The following is a 22,721-nucleotide window of genomic DNA, read 5'->3' as shown; positions in this document are numbered from 1 at the left end:
TGCACTCCAAGGTCTCTTTGTTCAGCAACACTCCCTAGGACCTTACCATTAAGTGTATAAGTCCTGCTAAGATTTGCTTTCCCAAAATGCAGCACTTCGCATTTATCTGAATTAAGCTCCATCTGCTACTTCTCAGCCCATTGGCCCATCTGCTCAACATCCTGTTGTAATCTGACGTAGCCTTCTTCGCTATTCACTACACCTCCAATTTTGGTGTCATCTGCAAACTTACCAACTGTACCTCTTATGCTCACATCCAAATCATTTATGCAAATGACAAAAAGTAGTGGACTCAGCACTGATCCTTGTGGCGCTCCACTGGTCACAGCCCTCCACCACCACCCTCTGTTTTCTACCTTTGAGTCAGTTCTGTATCCAAATGGCTAGTTCTCCCTGTATTCCGTGAGATATAACCTTGGTAATCAGTCTCCCATGGGGAACCTTGTCGAATGCCTGACTGAAGTCCATATAGCTCACATCTACTGCTCTGCCCTCATAATCGTCTTTGTTACTTCTTCAAAAAACTCAAATCAAGTTTCCCACACACAAAGCCATGTTGACTATCCCTAATCAGTCCTTGCCTTTCCAAATACACTGTCCCTCAGGATTCCGTCCAACAATCTGTCCATCACCAAGGTCAGGCTCACTGGTCTATAGTTCCCTGGCTTGTCCTTACCACCCTTCTTAAACAGTAGCACCACGTTAGCCAACCTCCAGTCTTCCGGCACTCACCTGAAAGTATCGATGATACAAATATCTCAGAAGGAGGCCCAGCAATCACTTCTCTAGCTTCCCACAGAGTTCTAGGGTACACCTGATCAGATCCTGGGGATTTATCCACCTTTATGCATTTCAGGACATCCAGCACTTCCTCCTCTGTAATATGGGCATTTTGCAAGGTGTCACCATCTATTTCTCTACATTCTATATCTTCCATAACCTTTTCCACAGTAAATACTGATGCAAAATACTTGTTTAATATCTCCCCCATTTTCTGCGGCTCCACACAAAGACCGCCTTGCCAATCGTTGAGGGGCCCTATTCTCTCCCTAGTAGTTCAAAACGAGTACATTTTTAAGGTGACAGGAGAAAGTTTTAAAAAGGACATGAGTGAAAATCTAATTTTATAAACAGCGTGGTTTGTCTGTGGAATGAATTGCCAGAGGAAGTGACGAATGCAGATACAGTTACAAAACATTTAAAAGACATTTAGATAAGTACATAAATAGGAAAGGTTTGGATGGATGTAGGCCAAAGGCAGGCAAGTGGGCTTCCTCCTTTTTCTTAACCAAAACCTCAACTTTTCTCGTTATCCAGCATTGCCTACAGGTACCAGCCTTGCCTTTCACCCTAACAGGAATATACTGTCTCTGGACTCTATCTAATTTTTGAAGGCTTCCCGTTTTCCAGCCATCCCTTTACCTGCAAACATCTGCCCCCAATCAAATTATGAAAGTTATTGCATAATACCGTCAAAAGTCTCCTTCCTCTAATTTAGACCTTTAACTTTTAGATCCTATCTATCCTTTTCCATCACTATTTTAAAACAAATAGAATTATTTTCACTGGTCCCATGGTGGCAGATGAATCCAACAAGCTTATTTGAGTAAAGAAATTGTACAACTTATTTTAGGTTGAGGAGGATTGTACAGATTAATTCTGGCAGCAGAACCTGGCAACAAGTAATAGTCATGTTGTATACAAGTGCCCTTCCAACTCAGATTAGGATCAAGAGTAGAGGCAACACTTACTAAACATCAAAGGGATCTCTCAAAGTCAACATGGATTTATGAAAGGGAAGTCGTTGACAAACTTATTGGATTTTTTTGAGGGCATAACTAGTAGAATGGATATGGGCAACCAGTGGATGTGGTGTATTTGGATTTTTGGAAAGTGATAAAATCCTACATAAAATCTTGGTGTATAAAATCAGATCACTTGGGATTGATGATAATATACCAGCATGGATTGAGAATTTGTTACCAGACAGAAAATAAATAAATGAGTCATTTCTGAAGTAAAAGCTTCAGTGAAGAAGGCAGGCAATGTTGGTGCCAGCTATTCACAATGTATGTTAAGAATTTGTATGAGGGAATGAAAGGTTACATTCCAAGTTTGTTAGCGACAAAAACTAGGTGGGACTGTGATTGATTAGGAATGCTTTGAGGCTTCAGGAAAGTTTAGGTTGAGTGAGTGGTTAAATATTTAGCAGACGCAGTATAAACTAGATATATGAAATTGCCCATTTCTTTGGACAAAACAAAATGCCAGAATATTATTTAAATGGTGATAAATTGGGAAACACATCTTGAAAACAAGCATGCAGGTTCAACTAAGAGTTAGGAAGGCACATGGTATATTGACATTCATTGCAAGAGTGTTTGAGTACAGAAACAAGCACCTGTGCTTGGTCAGACCACAGCTGGAGTATGAGCAATTTTGGTGGTCATACTGAAGAAAACATTCACCTGCCATTGAGGGACAGCAGCAAAAGTTCACCAGACTGACTTCTGCAATGTGCAGGTTTGTCGTATGAGGAAAGATTTCACCTGATTTTACTGGAGTAAAGAATGAGGGGATCTCCTTGACATGTAAAATTCTGACAAAGTAGAACAGACTGAATGCAGGGATGATATTCCCCCCCCCCCCCCCCTCCAAGATATGCAATAGACCGTTTTGGACAGAGATGAGAATTTTTTTCACTGAGTAGTGAATTCTTGGAATTTGCTACGACAGAACATTGTGGAGGCAATGTTTCTGAATATTGTTTTTTAAAAAATAGATTTTTAGGTGCTTACAATGTTGAGGTGTATCAGAGGAGAGCAGCAATTTGGCATCGATATAAAGGATTTGCCACTAGTGGGGTGAATGGTCTCCTCCTATTCTTTATGTTTCTAATTAAACAGTTTTTGATTAGAGATATTCACTGACCCTGCATCAGATCCTGTCTTGTCGGTGTTTGGATATTTGTAACAGTTCATGTCAGTGGAGGTTAGGACGAGTTGGACAGGATCAGAATGTAGACTTATACCACATCTCCTTCAGTTGCTTTGAGAAAAGGTTTATTGTATAACATTTTCTTGTGATAATGCAGAGGCTTTTTGGTTTTAATTTTTTTGTAATTTGTTATTCTCTGAAAGTGGTGATTGCTTGGGAGGAATGTCTCACCTGAAGGGCCATTAGTCATTTGTGACCCTTGCCAGTGTTAATGGTTCTGTTAAACCATTGTAACCACGTGTGAGATTTTGTGTTTATCCCATGATGCAAGGTTTACCAGTTAGAGATCATGGGTGGGAGTTCTGATCTTCCTAATTTTGACAAAGTGTTTGGGGAGTTAGGCAGGTGGGTAAGCTTCAATGCCAAATGCAGTACACTTCGCACCATCACAATCAAGTTTGGCTGCATTGCCACAGAATTGAGGAAGAATAAAAGCTTCAGTTATATATGCACCAAATTCACAGCGCACTTCCAAAGGCCAGTTTTCTACTTCCTTTCAAATGCACGTTTTTGATGTCTTGACTTGGTTCATAACTTCAACCAAAGTAACTATATATAAACAGCTGAAAGTAATTTGCATAATGTCTGATTGTCAAGGTTGTGCATTGCATAGCTTGTAGATGTGATCTTTGATACAATGGTAGTGCTTTTATGATTCATTTTCCTAGCAGTTGCAAAAGCAGCAACAATTAATTGGCAGATTTTGTTAATGGTATATGATTTTTCTTTGCGTGATGGTTTAAACTTGCTATCTCATTAACTTTATCATTGATTTGAATTAACACAACTAACAAATCATGGCCTGCAACTAAATGTTACTGCCCATGTCTTTCAGCCACCTGCTGCACCGACAAGTAGAAACTATGCAGAAATGCGTGAAAAACTCCGGTTACGACTCACAAAGCGAAAAGAAGAACAGCCAAAGAAAGCAGACCAGATCCTTGAGAAGGAGCAGATAGTAGATCATCGAAAAGTGGAAGACCTATTGCAATTTATAAATAGCACAGAATCTAAACCAGTCAGCAGCACAAGGGCAGCTAAACGAGCACGGCACAAACAGCGAAAGGTAAGAGATTTCTCCATACTACAGGCCCCTTGTCAGTCTTTTGCAATTCTACTAACTGAGACAAAGGTTGTCATTCAGTTGGATAATGTAGTCCTTTTCAGTGCTCTGTACAAGATGTTGTATTATAGAAGCATTATAGAATCCCTACATTGTGGAACCAGGCCACTTGGCCCAACAAGTCCACACTGAGCCACCGAAGAGTAACCCATCCAGACCCATTCCTCTATTGTATTACCTTATATTTCCCCTGACTAATGTACGTAACTTAAACATCCCTGAACACTATGGGCAATTTGGCATTGCCAGTTTACCTAATCTGCACATCTTTGGCCTGTGGGAGGAAATGGAGCATCTCGAGGAAACCCAAGCAGGTACGAGAAGAATATATAAACTTCACACTGACTGTCACTTGAGGCTGGAATCAAACCCGGGTCCCTGGCGATGTGAGGCAGCAGTGCTAGCCACTGAGCCACTGTGCCACCTATTGTAATCCCACTACTTTGAACATTATCCAGGACAAGGCAGTACACTTGATTTACATCCTTTCCACTGCCTTCAACAGTCATCCCTTCCATCACCAGTGACAGCTGTACATACTATCTATAAGATAAATGGTAACAACTCACCAAGGCTCCTTTGACAGCAGCTTCCAAACCTACCAACTTTGATATTAGACACATGGGAACACAACCAGGTTCCTCTCCAAGCCACATACAAATCTGAACTTGAACAATATTATTGTTCCCCTCCCTGTCATTAGATAAAGTTCTGCTGTCATGAAATGGACTGTAATGGTTCAAAAACATGGCTTGGAACCTTGAGGGCACTGAGAAAAGGCCAGTGATGCTGTTTTCCCATCAAAGGTATTACAACAAAGAAACTTTCAACCTATGGGAGAGTGTTCCATAGGCCCAGCGTCCTGTGGGAGAAAAAGTTTCTCCTGATTCCCATCCATGCTCGAAGCCTTTGATTGTATTTATCATTTGGTGTTCAATTCCTTGTCCAAATTCAATGACTTGTTTCATCTCATCTTTTGAACATACATATTATATTTCTCTACAATCTTTTCTGCAACTAATGTAGGTCTAGGCAGTTCCAACCTGTCTGACCTTTCCTTTCCATGTCAGCATTTCATAAAGTAAGGAGATTGTAACTTTGCACATAACATTATTAATGCCATGTACAACCAGAGCAAAACTTTGCTAGTTTTATGTTCCATTCCCCTTGTAATAAACAGCAACATTCCATTTGTGCCTTCATACTAACATTTTGAGATTCACGACACTCCTATTCCTCAGTAATGCAGAATTTTGCAATCTCTTTCCATTCAAACAACATGCTGTTTTTCTACTCTTCCTGTCATAGTAGATGGGGTTACTATTTTCTCACATACTCCATCTGCCAGAATTTTGCCCACTATCTTACTCATATCCATTTTTAGGTTTCCTTATGTTCTTTTATAACCTCTATTTCAACATCTTTATTCATAGAGTTGGGAATATTAAGTTGCCAGTTTATCAATATGATTGCCTCTCCATTGTGGAATAGTTATATATTTGTCAGTTGTCTTGACCAAATTATATTTTGTATAGGGTAAGACATTGGAAATAAATTCAGCATCAGAATTTTGTGGCTTATAAATGACTCCCACATAAAAGTAAAATACTTTATTTGTGTTTGCATTTGAAAATTTCAAAATAAATTTTTTTGCAATTTTGTAGGTTTACAATTTTTTAAATTGAATTGAACGATATCCTCATTGAAGCTCACCATTTGGAACTCATGAAGTGGAGAAAATGTGCTTTAACTTTGTTAGTACTTGTTTCTTTTTGTGTATTACTGTAAAGGTTGCCAGGACTTCAGTTTTGAGGGCCAGTCTGACTTGTACAGGAGGCATTGGGCTGTGGGAATGTGTGGAGACAAAGAAATTAGTTTGGTATTGTTCTTGTGAGCTGGCATGAACGGTTGAATCTGTGCTTTAAACATTATTAGATTTAGGCCTTTGGGGTTTGAGTACTTGTTAATGAGTTTTGAATTCTAGAAACAAGGGAGTTTCTAAAGACATTGCGTTTCTCATTTAACAGAAAGACAAGAGAGAAGTAATATAAACTAAATGGCACTGTTCAAATTAGTGTAGAGGGACACCTCTAGGTTTGCTAATCTAGATTTATAAAAGTAGCAGGAAAAAATAAATGGGATATTAGATTTCATAAATGGAGGTAGGAGTCCAAAAGTGAGGTGCTACAAAAGCACAGCAGGTCAGGTAGCATCCGAGAGCAGGAGAATCAACGGTCCAAGCATGAGCTCTTCATCAGCTCATGCTGGAAACGTCAACTCTGATTTCCAGTATCTGCAGTCCTCATTTTCTCCTCCTTCATAAATCTGGGTGTTGACTGCCAAAATGGAGAAGTTATGTTGAGCTTGTATATAATCAGTTGGGAGAATGTGAGCACTACTCACTTTACTGATCAAAGAGTTATGCCTGAAACATCGATTTCCCCTGCTCCTCGGGTGCTGGCAGATCGGCTGTGCTTTTCCAGTACCACACTCTTGAACTTGTATATAGCTCTGTTTTATGTAACTAGAGTATTGTATACAATTCTGTATTACAAAGATTGGCACTTGTGGATTGGATTGGCCAAGTTTTATATTGAAGTAAATTATGTTTTTCAGTCAGGGTGAGCAGTTTGCACTTCCTGCTTCCCCAGGGTTCTGGGAGTTGCAGTATTGATTGGATAATAAAACTTACCTGTGTAAAAGTGAAAATGCAAAACATCCATTGAACATTGAAGAGGTCACCAAGTTGAGTCTAATGAGATGCAACTGAACTGTTCAAATACAGTTATCATATGGAAAAGCCAAAAGTTTATGTATTGTTGGTTTCTGCAATAAAACAGAAAATGCTGGAAAACTCAGCTGGCCAGGCATCAACTGTGGAGAGAGAGAGACATGTTTCTGAGGATACATGTCTCAACCAGTCATATATTTTCTGTAGGCTTAGCTTGAGGCATGAAAAAAAAAATGAATTTCATGAAAGCAAGGCGTATGTCACTTTTTTTCACTTCCAAGTTGAGGAACCCAATTGTTAATGTGTTAGCTCGGGTGTAAAGCTTAACTGAAGGCCACAGAACTACAATGGGGTGAGTAATACACCTTTTTATAACAGCCACAAAAGCTTTAGCTCAATAAACTTACTGCTGTTTTCCTCCAGCAGGAAGAGAAGGCACGACTTGAGGCTGAAGCCCGTGAGAGAGAACAGTTACAACTACTGGAGGAGCAGAGACGGCAGGAAGAGGCAGAGCAGCTAAAACAGGAATTACAACGGCTTCAAGAACTGCAGCAAATAAGATCAGCCAAGAAAAAGAAAAAAGAGAGAATTAAAGAATCCCAAAAAAATGAATGCTTTTTACAAAATGCACGTTTAAAGGAAACTGCTGTGGATCTGGTAAATGATAACTGCAAATCCCAGCAGCCAGATACTGTAGCAAAACCTCCCAACCTACCACTGATACAAACAAACAGCAAAGAGGAGCAGAAAGCGCTGCCAGAATCTAGTACAACACAGCAGTTACCAGCTAATGGCAAAGATCCCAGACTGCCCCAGGCACCATCTCAGCGGGAGGGTAAGGCCAAGCAACCAGACGCCAACATCAGCCTGGAACTCTCAGTCCACAATGAAGTAAATGGCAAACAGAAGGTAAAATCGCAGGTGGTCAAACAGAGTACTGAACGGCCATTGAAACCAACTGAGGGCTTCAGACCTTGCGAGATGCATCCGAAAAGTTCAGCCAAATGTCAGGCAGAATTGGGAACACCCAAACCAAAGCTGTCTGAGTGCCAAATGGTGGTGGAAACCAGAAAGGAGGAGAAAAAAGGAGTTAATGGCAACGGGAAGAAGCTCAACCATGTGAAAGAAGAAAAGGTGTTAGCAGTGAGTGACCCTGCCCTTTCTAATGACCAGCAACAAGTTAACAAATACACTGCGGAATCACCCCAGCCCAAAGGAAAAACCAAGAAAAACAAAAAGAAGAAAGGCGACAAGCTAAACAACTCTATTGGTAAGTGCCACTCTATTTTTGTTTGGAAATGCTTTGACCCAGTTAGCCTTGCCAGTAATGTTACTCAGTCATGTGAGTGAATGCCACTTATCAGTATTCGCTTGTTCAGCTAAAGAAGTATTCAACATATTGTGTTAAATCAGTCGTGTCCAGTGCTATTCACGCTATTCCTCTGCCTCTGCTGCATCTGTTCCCAGGGTGACAATTCCACCATTAAAAAAAAATCCCAGATGGCCTCCTCCAAAGATTGCAATTTCCTCTACCACATGGTCAACGATACCCTCCAGTGTGTCTCCTCCATTTCATGCACCTCCGCCCTTGAACCCCACCCCTCCCAACCCAACAAGAACAGAACCCACTCCCTTCCTCACCTTCCACCCCACCAACCTCCGTATACATTGCAAGATCCTCCACCACTTCTGCCACCTACAAACAGACCCCACCACAAGACATTTATTTCCCTCCCCACCCCTATCAGTGTTTCAGAGAGACCATTCCCTGCGACTCCCTTGTCAGATCCATGCCCCCCACCATCCCATATCCCACTCCTGGCACCTTCCCCTGCCACCACAGGAAATATAAAACCTGTGCCCACACCTTCTCTCTCACCTCTGTCCAAGGACCCAAAGGATTCTTCCACATCCGACAGAAATTCACCAATACTTCCACTAATATCATCTTCTATATCCTTTGCACCCGATGTGGTCTCCTCTACATCAGGGAGACCGGACTTCAACTTGTGGAACGTTTCCGAGAATATCTCTGGGACACCTGCACCAACCAACCCCACCGCCCCGAGACTGAACACTTCAACTCCCCTCCTACTCCACCAAAGACATGCCTGGGCCTCCTCTATCTCCAAACCTTAACCACCTGATGCCTGGAGCAAGAACATCTGGCGACACGATGGCATAGTGGTTAGCACTGCTGCCTCACCACACCAGGGTCCCAGGTTCGATTCCAGCCTCGGGTGACTATCTGTGTAGAGTTTGCACATTCTCCTCATGTCTGCGTGGGTTTCCTCCGGGTGCTCCAGTTTCCTCCCACAATCCAAAGATGTGCCGGTCAGGTGAACTGGCCATGTTAAATTGCCCATAGTGTTAGGTGCATTAGTCAGAGGGAAATGGGCCTGGGCGTGTTACTGTTCGGAGGGTAGGTGTGGACTGGTTGGGCCGAAGGGCCTGTTTCCCCGCTGTAGGAAATATAATTGGGTGGCACAGTAGCTCTGTGGTTAGCACTACAGTCTCACAATGCCAGGGACCCGGATTCGATTCCAGCCTCGGGTGACTGTCTGTGTGGAGTTTGCACATTCTCCCAGTGTCTGCATATGTTTCCTCCGGGTGCTCCGGTTTCCTCCCACAGTACGAAGATGTGCAGGCCAGTTGGATTGGCCACGCTAAATTACCCATAGTGTTAGGTGCATTAGTCAGAGGGAAGTGGGTTACTCTTCAGAGGGTCGGTGTGGACTTGTTGGGGGCGACATGGTGGCTAAGTGGTTAGCACTGCTGCCTCACAGCGTCAGGGTCCCAGGTTCGATTCCAGCCTTGGGTGACTGTCTGTGTGGGGTTTGCACATTCTCCCTGTGTCTGCATGGGTTTCCTCTGGGTGTTCTGGTTTCCGCCCACATTCCAAAGATGTGCAGATCAGATGAATTGGCCATGTTAAATTGTCCGTAGTTGTAAGGTGCATTAGTCAGAGGGGGGGGGGGTGGTAGACCTGTTGGTCTGAAGGGCCTGTTTCCACACTGTAGGTAATCTTGTCTCATCTTCTGCCTTGGGACCCTGCAACCATGTGGGATTAATGTGGATTTCAGTAGTTCCCTCATTTCCCCTTCCTCCACCTTATCCCAGTCCCAAGCCTCCAACTCGGCACCACACTCTTGACCTGTCCATAGTCTTTCCCATCTATCCACTCCACCTTCCTCTCTGACCTATCACCTTCTCCCCCACCCTAATCTACCAATTGCATTCTCAGCCACCTTGCCCCCCCCCAGCTCCACCCCCTTCCCAGCCTCCCATTTATCTCTTAGCCCCACCCAAAAGCCTCATTCCTGATGAAGGGCTTATGTCTGAAATGCTATTCTCCTGCTCCTTGAATGCTGCCTGACCTGCTGTGCATTTCCAGCGCCACACTCTGAAAGCTATTCAAAATCCATACTAAATAGACTGCAGAAGTTCAAGAAGCCACCACCTTCTGAAGAGAAATTAGGAATTGGCAATAAATACTGGCTGAACCAGCAACATTCATATCGCAATAACTTTTTTAAAACAAAAAGAACCTTCTTGTCTGCAAGTACTAAAAAGTGTCTGTTTAGTTGTGTGCTAATATATTTTAATCACTTTCAAATACACCTCTGGTTGATCTTTGTAACTGATTGGCTTTTGTGAAGCATACAGAAACGATAGGCAGGGAAGGACCAGCTAGCTGGTCCATCAAAACTGTATCATGTTTCTATACCAGCTAAACACTTTTCACACACCCTGTCATGCATGCATGCGTGCACAGTATTGATATCAGAATTGTCTTCCTTGCATACTATCTCATTCTATATATTCTTCTTCCTTTTGCATTCCCGTTCTCTCTCTTTGCACTCCTATTCCTTGGTAATCCTCACCCGTATGACGATCCCAATGATTTGAGGCGGTAAACTGGAGGTGGTAACAGCATTCAGTGTTCTGTAGATTGTTATGCTATAGTACGTTTCACCAGTAGAGGGAGCTCTGAGATTAGTTTGATTAAAACAAATTATTGCAGAGTCTGCTTTAAAATCACACAACACCAGGTTAAAGTCCAGTAGGTTTATTTGAAGGTACAAGCTTTTGGAGTGCTGCTCCTTCATCCTGTGGCTAGTGGGGCAAGATCATAGGGCACAGATTTTATAATAAAAGATCAAAGTGTCATACAACTGATGCGATGTATTGATTGTTAACAGCAATCTAGGTTTGTCTAATATATCGCATCAGTTGTATGACACTTTGATCTTTTGCTATAAAATCTGAGCCTTATGATACTGTCCCATTCGCTATCTGACAAAGGAGCAGCAGTCTGAAAGCTTGTACCTCCAAATAAAGTTGTTGGACTTATAACCTTGCTTTAACATTCTAAACATTTATTAGAACAAGCACACTAAAGCTCATTAATGTTTCCTCTGTAGCATTCAATCATGTTGTAAATAACTTCAAAATCTTGATATCCTGTCTCAAAAATCAACTCCAAGTGCATGTACCCACACTGATCCTTTTCTCCAACCCATCATAAAGATTGTCATAACCAAGCCATAACTTGTGACATCTGCGCTTCTTGAGAGGTTCTTGTTTAAAGTACAGAAGGAGGACTACTGCCAAGTAATCTGTCCCTAACACACAAACACTTTTTTGGTCAATTTTGAAATCTGACCTGGGTCTTTCCTGAAGAAGAGCTATATCGGACTCAAAATGTTAACTCTGTTTCTCTCTTCACAGATGCTGCCAGACCTGCTGAGTTTTCCTTATGTTTACTTGATAATGAGGTTTTAAAATTAACCCCCCACCCCCATTCCTCATTCTCTTTTGGCACTTTCTTATTGTCAATGCCATCCGTTACTACAGTGTATAAAGAAAATCTTTCCTTTTTTCCTTCAATACTGCTTCGTTATTCTGATCTCTTTGCCTTTTGGGTTGCCTGATGTTTTTTGATTCACTAATTTATATCATTAAACTTCCTCCTGTTAGTCAGTGTTCTGTAAAACAGTTGAGCTTGAAGTATTTTACTGTGTATTGGAAAAGCCCATTGGAAGCTGATAATTAATTCCCTTCCTTTTGCTATAGTTCATTGAATGTTGTGTCTCAGGTAGACAGGGTGGTAAAGGCAGCATTTGTCGTGCTTGCTTCATTGGCTCAAACATTGAGTATAGGAATTGGAACGTGGTGTTGTGGTTCTACAGGCCCCTTTGGAGTACTGTGCACAATTCTGGTCGCCCGACTAAAGGAAGGATATTATTAAATTGCAGAGGGTGCAGATGAGATTTAAAAGGATTTTAATGAGACTGAACAGTTTGTTATAAGGAGAGGCTGGATAAGCTGGGGCTTCTTTCACTGATGTGTAGGAGGTTGAGGAGTAAAGTCGTGATAAGCTACAGATAAGGTAAACAGCAAAGATCTTTTCCCTAGGGTTGGGAAGTTAAAAACTAGAGGGCATAATTTTAAGGTGAGAGGAAAAAGATTTAATAAGTATATGGAATGAATTGCCAGAGGAAATGGTCGATGCAGGTACATTTGAAAGGTTTGAAAGATATTTGGACAAGGACATGAACAGGAAAGGTTTGGAGGGATAAGGGCTGAGTGCAGGCAAATGTTTATTTTGGAAAACTTGGTGGGCATGAATGAGTTGGACCAAAGGGTCTGTTTCTGTGCTGTTTGACTCTGACTCTCTTTGCAGTGATACTCAGTATTTTTTGGCTATGTCTGAATGGCACTTTGCACCAAGTGTTCACTCCTCATTGTGGAGTCTTGAGGAAGAGTTGGTCAGTTGTTTCATTGCCAGTTGTATGGATTCATACTGATCCTCCTATATTAGTGACCCAGACTGAAGTTTGAGAGAGTAGTTTTACAGTGATATGATAGTATTCTCAATGTTCCAGTGGTCACAGTGAATGACTAGTGTAAGTGAACTATGGTGCAAGAACAAAGGAACAGCAGTGGCCATCCTGTCCGAGAAGATTGTGCCACCCCAATTCAAATCATGGCTGATTTGCACCAAACTCCTTTGACTTTCTATTTAACAAATATATCTACTGATCTTGAAAACTCCTGGAACAATCTAGAACTAAAGACAAAAAAGGCTGGGGATGCTGTAAATCTGAAATAAGAACAAAGATTGCTGCAGAAACCCAGCAAGGCTGGCAGCATCTGTGGAGAGAAAGCACAGTTAATGTTTCGAGTCCAGTGACACTTCTTCAGAACTGAGGTCACAGTTTCCGAATAAGGAATTGCCCATTTAAGTCTGATGTCATGAGGAATTTTTGCAAGGGTGATGAATCTTTGAACATCTATATCCAGGAGAGCTGTGGAGCACTTCTGTATTTAGAGCAGTATGTTTGAACCATAAGGGTGTCTAGTATATGGCGAACAGGCAGTTAAGTGGTGCTGAGCCCAAGGTTAGATCACCCAGAATCTTATTAAATGGTGGAGGAGGCTTTTGGGCCTGTATGCCTAATACTCCTTGTGTTCTTTGATGTAGTATTCTTCGTTTTTGCTATGGGATAAAGTGCTTTCAAGTCTCCACTAATTTTACTGTTCGAAACAACACTCGGGAAGTTCATCATTCATGACAAAGGAGCCTACTTGAGTGTTAGCCATATGTACCATCTCTGAGACATACTGCAACAAATTACCCAGGCTGTTTTGGCAGCATCTTCCAAACCCATAACTTCTCTCACCTAGAATGGCAAAGGCAGAAGATGGCTGTGAACACCAACACCATTGCCTATAGGTTTCCCTCAGGTTGAGGTACACTGTCCTGATTTGGTACTATATTGTTGTTCCTTCATTGTTACCACATTAGAATTCTGGAGCTCCTGACAATATCTTTGGTGTCATTACAATGCATGGACTACAGAAGGCAGCTTAACACATCTTGCCAAGGATAATTAAGAATGGACATGATTTGGAGATGCCAGTGTTGGTCTGGGGTGTACAAAGTTAAAAATCACACAACACCAGGTTATAGTCCAACAGGTTTAATTGGAAGCACACTAGGAATGGACAGAAAGTTAAGGCATTGGCAATGGCTCTTACACCTCAGAAGACAAAATTGCTTTTGATTCATTTGCTGGGTAATATTGTTTTGTGAAGTGCAATTTAAGGCATTAAATTAATAACAAATCATCTAGGTAAATATGTTTGTTGAGCCCCAGTGGCGTGATCAGCCACAATTGAATGAAAAGTCGAGTAAGCTTAATGCGTTGAATGGCCTATTCCACTTCTGTGTTTCAATGCTCCTTTGTTTCAATGCAACAGTCAGCTCTTCTACTTCGAGATGATTGTGTTCTTGTGCAACCTCGCATTATAGAAAAATCACGCTTTAGAAACAGCACTTAGTGTTGGTGCTGTAATTCTGTTTTTAACGTTCACATTGTAGAAACACAATGCGTTACAGCGAATTCAAGTTCCTGTAATACACGTTATAACAAAATGACCTGCATTCTGAACAACATTGGCATTTTCTACAAAAAAAAAACTCTGCTTGGAAGAAGAAAAACCTACCTTTTCAGTCAATGTAATCTAATGTTCCTAAGGATTATAATTGAAACAACACTGCTAGATGACAACAAAGTAAGTCCATCTAAAAGTCTGATCATTATATGGTGCAACAGTACTAAAATTGTTGATGATCATAGCAGTTCCTCTTAATGTGAAATGAGGAAAATAAACCCTGTGCAGAGATTTAGCAACCCTAAGCACAAAATTCACTTCCTCATCACAAACACTGTCTCAAATTATTCCTGTACCATAATCAACAACATTATTTAAGAAATCTAAATTTTGCATCTGGAAATATCTGTTCATGACCACTTTATCTTGTCTTTAAAACAGATGATGTGTTTCTCCCTAAAGACATTGACTTAGACAGTGTGGAGATGGATGAGACTGAGCGCGAAGTGGAATACTTCAAGAGGTATGAATTTTTGGTGGTTTGGTAATGTGTGGTGGCATTGCTGTGCATGTGGCTGTAGCCTTGTATTTGCTGCCATCTTGCTGACTTTTCAGGGGTTATTTGACCACAGAGTCATCTTCCAGTGCGCACCAATTAGCACAGATCACTACATCCACATGCAAGATCAGGGGGAAAAAAAACCAGCCTGGCTTTCTGTACTGTAATGTTTTTTTGCTCTACATTCAGAGTTGCAATGGCTAATTATAATATTTCTTCATGGACCAGGGATAAAGCCTGGATCCAGCTCTGTTCAAACTAGACTTAACACAGAATTTTCACAGCATTTCTTTCAGTCCAAGATTGCATCAAACAGTTGTTTACTAATTAATCTCAGAAACAGATTGGTTTCATATTCATGAGAGCTATAACCAGTGTCGATAAAAAGAAACCGTTCCCATTAGTAGCAAGATTTAAAACCAGAGAGTACTAGTTGATAAAAGGACCATCTCTGATGTGAGAAAACCGTTTTCATGCAGAATGTGGTTGAAATGTAGAATGCAGTGCCCAAGTGTGGTGGAAGAAGAGTTAATTCAGGTTTTTAAAACTGTATTGGATAAGCAGCTGAACATTTGCAGGGCCATGGACTAAGAGGCACAGGAGGGAGGACCTGTTCTGACACAGTAATAGTGTCCCTACCTCTGGACTGAGGGGCCCAGGTTCAAGTCTCACCTGCTCCAAATGTGTATAATAAAGTCTTTCTGAATAGATTGATTATAAAACTAGGTTAACTTAAAAAAGAAAAAGAGGTACGAGAGGGAGGGAGTTGAAATTTCTTGCAGTGAGCCAGCACAGGCACAATGGACCGAATGACCTCTACCTGTTCTGTAACTAGTCTACAGTTCTGTAGGATGGCACTTTGTGTTTCAACAATGTGTTGTGTTAAATGTGAGCCTGATTTCTGCAACTTGCCATTTTAGCAAGAGTGGCAACTTAACTCGACCAATTGGAAAGCTTTCAGTTGGTATTGAAAGGATGTTTCCTGTTATCTCGAACTGTCAGAGTTTAAAAATGATCAGGGGTCAGAGTTTAAAAATAAAAACTGAGATGAGGAAACTTTTTTTTTCACTGTCTGAGGGTTGTGCGTCTTTGGAACTCCCTTCCTCAAAAAGCAATGGTTGCATAATTTTAAAATATTTTAAAAACAGGATAATAGATTTTTGATTAGCAAGGGGATGAAAATAATCAAGGAAGCTAATGGAATGTTGACTTTTTTTATCTAAAGGACTTGGCTTTAAGGATTCAAAAAGTTATGCTGCAGTTTTGCAAAATGGTTCAATCTTTCTTGGCGTACCCTGAATGCAGATCTTGGGACTGCACCTTAGGAAAGATATATAGGCCTTAAGGGAGTACAAGATTGATACCTAGACTTCAGGCTTTAAGTTACAAGCAAAGATTGTGCAAATAAGGCCTGTTTCCTAGAGAATTTAGAAGGTTATGGAGTGATCTGACTGAAGTCTTCAAGATAGTAAGGGTAGATAAACTATTTCCACTGGTTGAGGATTCCAGAACTAAGGGGCATAGCCTGAAAATCAGGGCCAGACCATTCAGGAGAGATGTTGGGAAGCACTTCTACACACAAAGGGTGATAGTTTGGAGCTCTCTTCCACAAATGGCAGTGGATGCTAAATCAATTGTTAATTTTAAATTTTTTTTTGTTAAGTAATGGTACTAAGGGATATAGGAGGGTGCATGGTGTTGAGTCACAAATGGACCATTATCTCATTGAATGGCAGAACAGGATCGAGAGGCTGAACGGCCTCCTCCTGTTCCTGTATTGTCCCGTGTTGAAAGATTACCAAGGATATCCAATGACGGAGCAGGCTCAAAGAGCTATATGGCCTACTCTTGTTTCTTGTGCACAGAGATTTTGAATTTATAGTTAGCCACTTCGTTATTAATGAGGTGGGGTGCATTTCAATTATTGTTCCCACCACTTAGATTTTCTTAGACCTTTTAGGCAGTCATTAACTGACGTTGCTTCATTGCTGTTAAATCCCTATCTAACAGCATTGCAGATATATCCACACTGCATGGTCTGCAACAGTTCAAGAAATGGGCTCATTACCTTTTTGAGGACGATATAAGATCAGCAATAAATGCTGGACTTGCAGCAATATCTTCAAACCATACGTTAATAAAATTAATGTCAAAAAGTTACTGATTATTGAATCGTAAGTGCTCCTTTCATTTCAATGAGAAACAGCGGTAGACATTACTAGTTCACATCATAAGGTCACTGAATGCAGGAGCAAGCATAAGTAAATAGCCACTTTTAATGTTAGTTAGCACTGACTACATTTGAAAACATTTCATAGCACAGAAGGACTTGTTCATTTCAGTTCTCTGCAAGAGAAACTCAGCTAGTCTTTCAGCTCTGAAGAAGTCACTGGACTCTGTTTTGTTCCATCAGGCTTGCTGCCAGATTTACTGAGTTTATTCAACAATTTTTGTTTTTGTTTCAGAACTCCAGCCTCCACAGTTCTTTGTTTTATTTTAATCTCACTGTCCTGCTTTCTCTTCGTGGATCTGCAAATTACCCTTTTCAGTTGCTTAGTTAACTCAGGTTTTAAATGTGTTCCAGGCAATTCAGTTTAGTATGTAATTTAGAAAGTTTTTGTTGCAGATGGGAGTTCATACTGACCTTTTGACTATCACAAGCAAAGCTGGGGCTCAACTTGTTAAGGCACTTTGATTTAAGTGTTCCCAGGTGGGTGAGGTAGGAAACCACTGCTCACTTTGGTTTGAGTAGGGAAGTTACAGGAGTAGTGATGGCCCTATCTGTGGCGCAATGGGTCACCACGTCCAACTGTTAACTAAAATTCTGGATTAGTGGTGCTGGAAGAGCACAGTAGTTCAGGCAGCATCCGAGGAGCAGTAAAGTCAACGTTTGCTAACTAAAAGGTTGGTGGTTCAAGACGACCCAGGAAAAAGGAACAGTGGGTTCCAGCGCTGCCACCCCTACCCCTGGGCTGGGTTCTTGTCCTACCTGTTTCAGAGGTGTGTAATAACATCTCTGAACATGTTGGTTAGAAATAAAATAGGTTTAATAAAGAAGGAAATCATTGTTTCTTTAAAAGAAAGTAAGAGTGTTAGGGGGCCCAGTGGAAGTGACCCTACCTCCTGGACTGGGAGATCCAGTTTCACGTCCTACCTGCTCCTGAGGTATGTCATAACATTTCTGACCAGGTTGATTAGTTTATAATTGGTTAATAATAAAGAAAGGAAGAGTGGTAGGGAGCTGTTGTGGCACAGCGATCGTGTTCCTACCTTTGAGGCCTGGGTTCAAGTCCCACTTGCTCCAATGGTAATTAGTAGCATTTCTGAACAGGTTCATTAGAAGGAGAAAAATAAGCTGTCTTGTAGTGCAGTGGTCGTATCTCCACCTCTGAATCAGGAGCCCTGGGTTCAAGTCCCAACTGCTCCAGAGCTGCTTAATAGTATTTCTAAACAGGTTGATAAGGAAAATAGGTTAAACAAAAAAAAAATTTAAAAACAGGAGGGGTGCGAGTGATCTGGGTTCCCGGACTAATTTCTGTCCCCTGACTCCAATGAACAACTCCGGTTTCCAACTATCCCATGGGCTTGACTATTGCCATGGCTCGCTGGATTGGTTTGCACCTAAAGGTTAGCCAGTAGATGAACAGTTATAATGAGACAGTTCCACAACGACTGTATATCAGCAAGGACTTAATGCACTTGAATTGGGCGATGGTTTGGGCAAGTCGTTTGGAATCAAGGAAGTGCAGGAGACCATTTTGGCCATTGCATCTGTACTAATTCTTAGGAACTAACCAATTTTGTCCTGTTTTAAAAGTCATTCGTGGTTTGTGGGTATCACTAGCAATCACAGCATTTATTGCCTATTATTTTTAATTACCCAGGTGGCAGCTATGGCTCATTGCTGTAGGCTTGGAGTCATAATGTAGTCCACACCAAGTAAGGTTGGTTCCTTAACACACTGCTCTAGAAAGCCATCATTATCCCTGGTCCTGGAGCAGCAATTGGCTGTTGGGCACATTCCTGATAATTGACCCACATTCCACATGGAAAGATGAAATCAGGGATAAGTTTGGGCTTGTCGGTGAGGTCCACATTTCCCTTATTGAATGACCTGTCGGCACTCGTGGTTGGGACTCATATTAAACCATTATTCCACAGATTAGAGAAGGTAAAATATGATGGTTGTTCCTGATTGTTAGCTCAACTAAGAGTTGAGAGAATGAAAGCAACATTGAAAGATGTGGAGGCTGATCAGGTTTTCAGGTGGTTGAGTCACAGCAAGCCATTCTCATGACTTCTATTTACTTAACGAGCTGTTCATCAATGTCTCTTGGCTTGCCTTGGGCTCATTGCATTCTTCTACGGAAGATTATCAACATCCAGTGTTAACCCTGTTTCCCTCTCCATGGATGCTGTCAGACTTGCTGAGCATTTCCAATGCACTTTTTATTTTAAAACTCATTATCTTCTCCTTTACCTTCACAGATTCTGCTTAGATTCAGCCCGGCAAAACAGACAGAGACTCTCCATCAACTGGTCTAACTTCAGCCTGAAGAAAACCACGTTTGCTGCTCACTGATCAGATTAAGAGTTCCCAACTTGTGACTCCACTGAATATTCTCACCCGAATATACAGTACTCTGCTGCGCTGAGAGCTAACCAGGTTGTTCTGGAACTGCCTTGCCTTTTTCTGCCCTTCATCCTTCTGCCCTCACCATCCCATCTCCCCACTGCTGTGTGTGGTTCTGCACTGGGATAGGTGCAGGGCGCCTTGGCCCTAGAAACTTCCTTACAGTGTTTGGAGAAAGAGTTGGCTAGATGTCGCTCCACATACTCCTTACCTGATTTATTCTTTTGTTTGCTTGTGTGTTTGTAGTCTGTGAGTGGGACTTGTTCAAAAGTAGTCATAACCTGTTCGGGTTGGAACTCAAACAATCTTCTGTCTCTGACTCTTCTTCCCTAGTGTCTGCCCAAGCATGTGCTTGGGTGAAGGTCAATCTGTTTGTTCCCTCCTTTGCATCAATCCGCCGTGACTTTTTATTCACGTCTTGCATTCAGCACTGTACATACAATCCAACTACTGACAAGGGAATGGACTTCATCAATTTTTATTCGTCATTGCTCCAGCATTCCCTTAACGAGATGAATTGAATGATGGGAATGCTCATACTGAACTGGGCAGTGAAATCCCAGTTGCCTCCAGTACTCCTTCACAAATTCACTGTTTAAAGTGTACAAGGTTACGCTATATTGTGTTTGATTTCTGACTTGTAGCCAGCTTGTGTAAGAATACTTGCAGAATGAATTCAAAAGAACAATGCTCACACTATCGACCTGTTATAGAGTGTATAATTGTATTAACACTGAAGCCTAAACTGGCTACTTTTTTAACATATTGTTAAGTAATATTAAAAAATCATGTCTTTCTTTTTGAAAGATGGAATACAGTAGTATGGCAGAAAGGTGAACGTCTGACTTGCATTTTTCTCAATCTAAAAATGTCTTTTTATAGCTTTGCATTTCTTTCGAATGTACGTAGGATGAAGACTGAAGAGGGGACATGTATAGTAAACAGAAACACTATAAAAGGCATTTTGAGTTGAAAGTTGGTAGGAAAGAATCTGAATATTGCTGAAAAGAAAGGCATGTTGCAAAACATTTCATTCTTCACTCAAGACAAACAAAGTGTGCTAAGGCTTATGGAATCACAGCAATTTCTGCTGTTGGAGAAAAGAGCCCTGGTTTGCCAGGGCCTGCAAAGTATGTCTCAACTTTGTGAAAATAGATTAAGAAAGCTGATTCTTGCAGCTGTCGTGTAATGGCTATGCAAGTGGTATTTTCCACTAGAAGGATGCTGCCTTTTGTCTAAAAGGATGTCCTGAAAACCACACGATTGAGCATGCATAGATTTGAGTATCATGCACTGCCAGGTACATGGGTTGTATGTGTCACAAATGGCTGATCAAATCTAACAGTATGTTCATATTGAACAGAATGCAGACAGGGCTCAACCAGCTCTCACATGCAAAACCCAAACCAAAACATCTACAATTGTGTGTGATTAGGCATTTGAACAATTCTGTGTTCTAATAGCTGCACAAATGAACAATTAAAGATAATTAAGTTTGCAAAGTGGTGCATTTACATTTGCTGGAAGTGATATACTTTCATTCACAGGGATCTGTTCTGTACAAGCTAAAGGAATACAGTAGATCCTCTGTATCCGCAAACTCTCAAATTGTGGATTTGCCTATATGTGCCAAAAATTAAATCAATAAAAATCAACAATTGTAGGCAAAAATTATGTCTGCAATTTTAAACTTATTTTTAAATGAGCTCCAAATTACAAATTCCATCATTGACAGGGGTTCTCAGGAACGGAACCCTCCTGTATCCGGAGGAATGACTATGTTCAAGCTTTAAGCCTTTTTTTGAATTAACAGGGACCTTGGGAGCTTGTATTTCCTCGTTTTCTTCAAGGCATTGACTACCCAATCCAAATCAACTTGCCAACTCTGCTCTGGTCGTATAAGTTGTTGTGATTGATTGATTAAATTTAGCATTCTTGCATTGTCCTAATGAGTGCCAGACACAATACTTCAGCAGCATGTCTCTTTTCAGCAAACTTCAAGAATCTGGGTCTTGAGATAGACCAACTTTTAAAAGTGGAATAATTAATTGATCAAAAGACTTGCACTTCTATTGCATTTATCAGCCTCGATGTCACGAGTGCTTTACGGCCAGTATGAGGCTTCAATGAATTATCAGTATTGTGTTGTAGAAAATGTGGCAAAAAGTCTCCATGTAGCAAGCTTGGGCAAACAGCAATGTTACAATATCATTCTAATTTTATTGATGTCAGTTCAGTGATATTTCTTGGCTAGGCACTGCTAAGAGCTCCCAGATGATTTGATTTGATTAGATTAGATTCCCTACAGTGTGGAATCAGATCTTTTGGCCCAACAAATCCACACTGATCATCCGAAGAGTAACCAGACCCATTTCCCTCTGACTAAAGTACCTAACACTATGGGCAATTTAGCATGGCCAATTTACCTGACCTGCACATCTTTGGACTGTGGGAGGAAACCGGAACACCCGGAGGAAACCCACGCAAACTCCACACAGGCAGTCGCCTGAGGTTGGAATCGAACCTGGGACCCTGGTGCTGTGAGGCAGCAGTGCTAACCACTGAGCCACCGTGCCATCCCATCTTCTAAATAGTTCAGTGGTGTCTTCTACATACACCCATAAAATGATGTGTTCTCTTTAAATATTGTCTGTATCTCCAACAGTGCAGCCCTCCCCCAATTAATCCAGTGAACTGAACCTAAATTACATCCACGCGCCTCTGCAGTTGAACTTGAAAGTACAGTCATTGGATTCTGAGGTGAGAATACTACTTTCAGTGGGGTGAAAGGTTCTCTGAGGAAGGCAGGAGCATGGATTAATTAGATTATTTGTGATTTTATTGAATGTGGGAGCAAGCTCAAATGGTCTACTTTTGCTCATTTATGTGTCTGTATATTTATTCTCTGAGCCATGGTTCATAGCACATAAAGTTGTGTAGAAGCATGGAGGACAGAAGTAAAAAGGTAATGCTGAAACCATTCATTTTAAGGCCACGTTTGAAATAGTGCCGAGCTTTAGATTCGCTGTCTCAGGAAGCATATCAAGGCCATGGAGGGTAGAAAATTCTCACTGAAGTGATTCCAGGGATGAGGATCTTGAAATTTGACAAGAAAACCATACCCTTAAAGTGTCCCAAAATGATGGGAGGTTATGAAAATTAATTTGAAGGAAAAGCTATTTCGGTGGTGGTGATTCAGTCACAAGTGGGCCTACGTTGAAAATTATTGACAAAGGAACAAGTTGAAATGCAACATGTTCGGATACATTTTACCCAG

General features: G+C 41.2%; 1 protein-coding gene across 2 annotated transcripts in view; it reads left to right on the top strand.

Moving 5' to 3' along the window:
* The window catches only part of fam193a (family with sequence similarity 193 member A), a 227,901-nt gene extending 206,512 nt beyond the window's left edge, over positions 1-21,389 (top strand). Inside the window, exons 19-22 of one of the 2 annotated variants that reach the window (XM_043704036.1) lie at positions 3,833-4,063; positions 7,278-8,121; positions 14,694-14,775; positions 19,300-21,389. In XM_043704036.1, coding sequence (XP_043559971.1) covers positions 3,833-4,063; positions 7,278-8,121; positions 14,694-14,775; positions 19,300-19,393 — 1,251 coding nt within the window. In that variant the 3' untranslated portion in view covers positions 19,394-21,389. Of the gene's footprint in view, positions 1-3,832; positions 4,064-7,274; positions 8,122-14,693; positions 14,776-19,299 lie in introns of both variants that reach the window. The other variant, XM_043704026.1, reaches the window with a different exon arrangement.
* Positions 21,390-22,721: the final 1,332 nt, after the last annotated feature.

This window comes from Chiloscyllium plagiosum, chromosome 2 (genome assembly GCF_004010195.1).
Source record: "Chiloscyllium plagiosum isolate BGI_BamShark_2017 chromosome 2, ASM401019v2, whole genome shotgun sequence".
Classification (NCBI taxonomy): Eukaryota; Metazoa; Chordata; class Chondrichthyes; order Orectolobiformes; family Hemiscylliidae; genus Chiloscyllium; species Chiloscyllium plagiosum.
The sequence above is the reverse complement of the archived record's forward strand: the minus strand, read 5'-3'. Positions and strand labels throughout refer to the sequence as shown.